At 44.4% G+C, this 7,325-nt stretch overlaps 1 protein-coding gene across 1 annotated transcript; it reads right to left on the minus strand.

Moving 5' to 3' along the window:
* Positions 1 to 1,440: 1,440 nt before the first annotated feature.
* On the minus strand, positions 1,441 to 5,559 carry LOC142913269 (uncharacterized). The gene has a single exon (XM_076060803.1). It carries the CDS (start codon positions 5,533 to 5,535, stop codon positions 4,273 to 4,275), a length of 1,263 nt encoding a protein of 420 aa, XP_075916918.1. The 5' UTR covers positions 5,536 to 5,559; the 3' UTR covers positions 1,441 to 4,272.
* Between the last annotated feature and the right edge of the window lie 1,766 nt (positions 5,560 to 7,325).

The raw sequence follows: 7,325 nt of genomic DNA on the forward strand, positions 1-7,325 counted from the left end.
AACAACGTGGACATTATTGTGTATACACTGTGTGTGTGTACACTATGTGTATACACTGGGTGTGTGTACACTGTATGTATACACTGTGTCACTGTGTGTGTACACTGTGTGTGTGTACACTAAGTGTATGTGTACACTGTGTAAATACACTGTGTGTATGTACACTGTGTGTATACACTGTGTGTGTGTACACTGTATGTATACACTGTGTCACTGTGTGTGTACACTGTGTGTGTGTACACTAAGTGTATACACTGTGTGTGTGTACACTGTGTGTGTACACTGTGTGTGTGTACACTGTGTGTACAGTGTGTGTGCACACTGTGTATACTGTGTGTGTGTACACTGTGTGTGTTTACACTGTGTGTGTGTACACTGTGTGTCCGCATTGAACCGAACCCCCGGCAAGGCCATCTACTTAATGACGAGAGAAAATTCACACGAAATGTCCTTTTCAATGAAGTCTTCCAGATTTAAATTGATACAAGCTTTTAATGAAGAACTAAAATCATCTAATTCAAAACACAACACAATTCAAAGATGTTTCATTTTAAAACTTCAAAACAGAGCATGGGGTACTTGCGTGAATGCGTCCTTCGTGTGCAAATGTTGACTTTCCTGGCCTGAAGGCCGTCAATGTGTTGGACTATTAAATGGTGCACAGCGTCTCAACAGCAGTGGGGTTTGCTTCAACCGATGGTTACGAACATCCAGACGTGAATCAGCAAGGAGCATTTCTAGTCCCAGTTAGACAAAATCTACGTCAACACGTAAGACAAAACTACAATTCGTGTTGTAGAGAATGTACCTCCTCCTATACGTGTAACTTTTAAGTGGTATGCCTTGTAACTGATGAATGATCCGAGCGTGCTCCCTATTTCAAAGACGATGAGTTGCTCCAGAGGCAGACGCTTCGTGAAACACAAAAGTACCCTTTGACCTGTATCACAAGAACAACGGGTCTCACCTGAGTTCTCTGTACAGGTTACTTCCAAACACACACACACACACTTTGTCCTAACATCACTTATTCAATGTTTGACCCTCAGACAAAATATTACATGTACGCGCACAATCAGACAAGTATTAATTCTAAATTATTGACGGGCATATTAACATTGAATTACTGCAGCGAAATTGACTGCATCACGTTACATCGTATTAACAAGAAGTTATTTTACAAATACGCACCGTCTGCTTAACAGTGTATGTACACCGTACTATTGTTGCATCATTCAAAACGAGTAGGCCATTGCATGCTGGCGTCTGGGTCAAAATGTAGCAAATTCTAAACATTACGCTACAAATAATAGATCACGGCACTTCGATGGCAACACAAGCAATCGTCATCAGGTGGGACAAGCACAGCAGCAATAAGAAGAAACTGCTGGAGTAGGCGCCTACTACTTCAGCAGTTTCTCTTGCTGTGGTTGTCCCACCTGATGACGATTGCTTGTGTTGTGATCTAAACGCCGTGATCTGTTATGTTTCTACCCACGTGGTGACTTTACCGAAATAACTCAACAGTGTGGATTCCTGCAGTCACGAAAGCTTCGAATCAAGATTGCCTACAAACTACACAACTGAGATGACGCATCAATCATCGCCCCCTACTGATAGGCTCTTGTCCACATGCAGGCCGGTGCAGGGCCACCACCTTGTGCCACACAGGGGCAGCTGCTACTTGGGGATGCTCTTCGAGTGTTACAGACGAGGTACGACATAAAACTCCGAGTTGCCGAGGCGATAAGGCAAGCACCGTGTAAATGCAATTATGATAACATAGTGAATGCTTGGGGGCTTATTGTCTCTCGCTCCTGGTAAAAGATCTACCCAACCCACAGGTCTACAAAGACTGGCCGCTCTTACTCTGCAGGTTGAACATAGCCATTGAGTGTCCAACTTCACGTTCTTGTCATTAAAGGCCTGTGACAAAGGTGCATCTATTGGAGCGACATCGTCTGAAGCTTACACATCTACCGGGTCTCCACTTGACTTTGTATTGTCTCGGAGGAAGTCCACCCACACCTCCACTTCCACAAACTGCTGGGAGTTGCCTCGCTCTGCCTCACAGTCAGAATTCTCCTCCTGCTTTACGTTGCCTCCATCGATGTGAAGGTCCCATTTTGGAGTTGAATCTTCATCTTCACATTTTACCTTCACTTCTTCCCTCTTCACCATCACTTCTTCACATTTCACCTCGATACCTTTAAAAGTGTCCAAGCTGGGATTTTTTTCCGGTTCGTGTTTCATGAGGGATGGGCTCATTGCGGCACTTTGACTTTCACAAGCTGATTTCAGACTGCACTCCTTGTGGATCTTCTGATGCTTCTGTGTACTCTGGTGTGTTTTAAGAGCAGATGACTGTACAAATGCCTTCCCACATACAGTGCACTTGAAGGGTTTCTCTCCCGTGAGTGTTCTCTGTTGTGTTTAAAGAGCAGATGAATCTGAAAATGTCTTCCCACACACAGTGCACTTGAAGGGTTTCTCTCCCGTGTGTGTTCTTTGGTGTTTTTTTAAGAGCAGATGACTGTGCAAATGCCTTCCCACACACAGTGCACTTGAAGGGTTTCTCTCCCGTGTGTTCTCTGGTGTGTTTTAAGAGCAGATGAATCTGAAAATGCCTTTCCACACACACTGCACTTGAAGGGTTTCTCTCCTGTGTGTGTTCTCTGGTGTGTTTTAAGAGCAAATGAATCTGAAAATGTCTTCCCACACACACTGCACCTGAAGGGCTTCTCTCCCGTGTGTGTTCTCTGGTGCTTTTTAAGAGTAGATGAATGTGAAAATGTCTTCCCACACACTGCACCTGAAGGGTTTCTCTCCCGTGTGTGTTCTCTGGTGCTTTTTAAGAGTAGATGAATGTGAAAATGTCTTCCCAGACACACTGCACAAGGGTTTCTCTCCCGTGTGTGTTCTCTGGTGTGATTTAAGAGTAGATGAATCTGAAAATGTCTTCCCACACACAGTGCAATTGAAGGGTTTCTCTCCTCTGTGTGTTCTCTGGTGTGTTACAAGAGTAGATGACTGTGCAAACGCCATCCCGCACATCGTGCACCTGAAGGGTTTCTCTCCTGTGTGTGTTCTCTGGTGTGTTACAAGATCAGATGACTGTGCAAATGCCTTCACGCACACACTGCACTTGAAGGGTTTCTCTCCTGTGTGTGTTCTCTGGTGTTTTTTTAAGAGTAGATAAATCTGAAAATGTCTTCCCACACACACTGCACTTGAAGGGTTTCTCTCCCGTGTGTGTTCTCTGGTGTTTTTTTAAGAGTAGATGAATGTGAAAATGCCTTCCCACACACTGCACTTGAAGGGGTTCTCTCCCGTATGTGTTCTCTGGTGTGTTTTAAGAGCAAATGAATCTGCAAATGTCTTCCCACATACACTGCACTTGAAGGGTTTATCTCCCGTGTGTGTTCTCTGGTGTCTTTGAAGATGAGATGAATCTGAAAATGCCTTCCCACACACAGTGCAATTGAAGGGTTTCTCTCCTGTGTGTGTTCTCTGGTGTGTTACAAGATTACATGACTGTGCAAACGCCATCCCGCACATCGTGCACCTGAAGGGTTTCTCTCCTGTGTGTGTTCTCTGGTGTTTTACAAGATCAGATGACTGTGCAAATGCCTTCACGCACACACTGCACTTGAAGGGTTTCTCTCCTGTGTGTGTTCTCTGGTGTTTTTTAAGAGTAGATAAATCTGAAAATGTCTTCCAACACACACTGCACTTGAAGGGTTTCTCTCCTGTTTGTGTTCTCTGGTGATTTTTAAGAGTAGATAAATGTGAAAATGCCTTCCCACACACTGCACCTGAAGGGTTTCTCTCCCGTGTGTGTTCTCTGGTGCTTTTTAAGAGTAGATGAATGTGAAAATGTCTTCCCAGACACACTGCACAAGGGTTTCTCTCCCGTGTGTGTTCTCTGGTGTGATTTAAGAGTAGATGAATCTGAAAATGTCTTCCCACACACAGTGCAATTGAAGGGTTTCTCTCCTCTGTGTGTTCTCTGGTGTGTTACAAGAGTAGATGACTGTGCAAACGCCATCCCGCACATCGTGCACCTGAAGGGTTTCTCTCCTGTGTGTGTTCTCTGGTGTGTTACAAGATCAGATGACTGTGCAAATGCCTTCACGCACACACTGCACTTGAAGGGTTTCTCTCCTGTGTGTGTTCTCTGGTGTTTTTTAAGAGTAGATAAATCTGAAAATGTCTTCCCACACACACTGCACTTGAAGGGTTTCTCTCCCGTGTGTGTTCTCTGGTGTTTTTTTAAGAGTAGATGAATGTGAAAATGCCTTCCCACACACTGCACTTGAAGGGGTTCTCTCCCGTATGTGTTCTCTGGTGTGTTTTAAGAGCAAATGAATCTGCAAATGTCTTCCCACATACACTGCACTTGAAGGGTTTATCTCCCGTGTGTGTTCTCTGGTGTCTTTGAAGATGAGATGAATCTGAAAATGCCTTCCCACACACAGTGCAATTGAAGGGTTTCTCTCCTGTGTGTGTTCTCTGGTGTGTTACAAGATTACATGACTGTGCAAACGCCATCCCGCACATCGTGCACCTGAAGGGTTTCTCTCCTGTGTGTGTTCTCTGGTGTTTTACAAGATCAGATGACTGTGCAAATGCCTTCACGCACACACTGCACTTGAAGGGTTTCTCTCCTGTGTGTGTTCTCTGGTGTTTTTTAAGAGTAGATAAATCTGAAAATGTCTTCCAACACACACTGCACTTGAAGGGTTTCTCTCCTGTTTGTGTTCTCTGGTGATTTTTAAGAGTAGATAAATGTGAAAATGCCTTCCCACACACACTGCACTTGAAGGGTTTCTCTCCCGTGTGTGTTCTCTGGTGTGTTTTAAGAGCAAATGAATCTGCAAATGTCTTCCCACACACACTGCACTTGAAGGGTTTCTCTCCCGTGTGTGTTCTCTGGTGTCTTTGAAGATGAGATGAATATGAAAATGTCTTCCCACACACAGTGCAATTGAAGGGTTTCTCTCCTGTGTGTGTTCTCTGGTGTGTTACAAGATTACATGACTGTGCAAACGCCATCCCGCACATCGTGCACCTGAAGGGTTTCTCTCCCGTGTGTGTTCTCTGGTGTTTTACAAGATCAGATGACTGTGCAAATGCCTTCACGCACACACTGCACTTGAAGGGTTTCTCTCCTGTGTGTGTTCTCTGGTGTTTTTTAAGAGTAGATAAATCTGAAAATGTCTTCCCACACACACTGCACTTGAAGGGTTTCTCTCCTGTGTGTGTTCTCTGGTGTTTTTTAAGAGTAGATAAATCTGAAAATGCCTTCCTACACACACTGCACTTGAAGGGTTTCTCTCCCGTGTGTGTTCTCTGGTGATTTTTAAGAGCAGATGACCATGAAAATGCCTTCCCACACACAGTACATTTGAAGGGTTTCTCTCCTGTGTGACTTCTCTGGTGCCGTGTCAGATTTCCAGTTCGGTCCGTGCCGTATGCACGCTGGTCGCATTGTTGACTTGTCGTAACGAGCTGCGCTGAGTGCCTTTGCTCCATCAGACCAAATCTGCAGAGGAAGCGTCAGCTGCAGACATAAAAAAAGAATATCCACACCATCTACACGTCAGGCACAGAGGAATGCACACGTGACTTACACGTCTATACTTATTAATATATTCATGATGTAGTGAAAAAGTTTCCCAAATTAATCAGATTTGATGAACGTGCAAACGCCTTCCCACACAGAGTGCACCTGAAGGGTTTCTCTCCACGGGTTGTTATGGCACACAATGAGAGGGAAAATGTCATTAATATGCCTGTAAGCCTTCATATCATCAAGATGAATGGTAACCCAAAACTCTAAGCACACAATTTCGGCTGTCTGACTACAAAATGAATATTTATGAACGCTAAATTCAGCTGACATAGCAAAGGGTGTTGAAAACAATACTATTTGTGTTTTGCAGAAATGCATGAATTAATGTTCAATCGCAACTTAGAGGTGTGAATCCAGGCTCAGATGTCCTTGAATGCTGGGGATGAACAGTTCTGACTTCAGCTGAAGGTGTGTGCTGTGTTCACCTCCTGTTTTCATTCTTATAAAGAGTTCCAGAGGAAAACAAAAATAAACTATTGTTTTGATATAACCTCCACGTTCAACAGAGTTGATAGACTTTACTGCAAACACAAACTTGACACTATCACACACTGCCATGAGTAAACAGGTGGTGGTGGTGGGACCAGAACCATGCCTGGCCACCTTCATCTGCTCAGCATTAATTCTTCCTCACTCCACCAAGTAATGAATCGAGGATCAATCAACATAGCCGAGGCTATCCGTGTCTCTGTCTCTCTCTCCCCGTGGTGAAGGTGTTCCCCTCCACACATTCAGAGTCAACAGCGGCACGCGCTTAGCGTCTTTGACCGATAGCTACATTGATACACGTATTGTTGGTTCTTTCAGTAAAGTCACGTAGATAGAAAATAAAAATAACAGATTAAATTCAATAAGATAAAGACCACTTGTGTTGCGATCGAAACGTCGTGGGTTTATTGTTTTATTTTTATTTTTTTTCATGTATTTTTATTATTTTATTTTCTATCTACGTGACTTTTCCGAAAGAACCAAGAATATTAATTCCTGCAGTCACCAAAGTTTTAAGTCAAAACATTCACACACGTTGACAAAGCCTCACCTTGTGTTGTTGTGGGCAGGTCGCTTCTGATAACAAGAGCGGTATAGCAGCTCAAGCGGGCTTGGCCTGCTAACAAAAGAACGAAAATAAAAACTGCGTGAATATTTACAATAAAACAAAGTTACAAAGTGGCGAGCCGGGTGAAGACAAATTAAACTTAAGCGAGATAATTAAAGTGAATGCAATCAGGCGAGGGCAGGAGGCAAGGCCCCGCGTGGCTAGGCCCCGCGTTGTAAAGTTCCAACCTGGACATCGATTCCCATGCTCGCTGCTACTCAACTGACATCCCTACGAGAGAGAGCGAGGCTCTACCTTGGTAAACAACAACCACCACCATGAGAATTTCTTACCTCGGATTTCAGTGCAAGCGCGGATCGGCAGCCTCCTCTTACTTCGCGACGTCACGCGGGTAAACAGGTAACATGACGTCACTTCCAGGGTAAGAGACACGCCCTTCCCACGAGCGGCTCTGTAACAGAATTAATTATGTTAATGAGCCTAGCCCATATGTCGAGGGATGGGGCGTGGCTGCTGAACGCCTCGCAATCAACTCTCGACGGCTTCAACGGCTACATTATGTTAATGAACCGCCAGTCACTGGGCGAAGCTTTGCCCAAATAAGGATTGCCACTGGATTAATATCGGCAGTGA

The sequence above is a fragment of the Petromyzon marinus genome, unplaced genomic scaffold (genome assembly GCF_048934315.1).
Source record: "Petromyzon marinus isolate PM22_M1 ecotype Great Lakes invasive population unplaced genomic scaffold, UKy_Petmar_22M1.pri1.0 PM_G_Scaffold_24, whole genome shotgun sequence".
NCBI classification, from domain to species: domain Eukaryota; kingdom Metazoa; phylum Chordata; class Hyperoartia; order Petromyzontiformes; family Petromyzontidae; genus Petromyzon; species Petromyzon marinus.

Excerpts from the sequence above, each read along its gene's own strand:
- LOC142913269 (XM_076060803.1), bottom strand. The coding sequence starts at position 5,535 with ATGGAGCAAAGGCACTCAGCGCAGCTCGTTACGACAAGTCAACAATGC.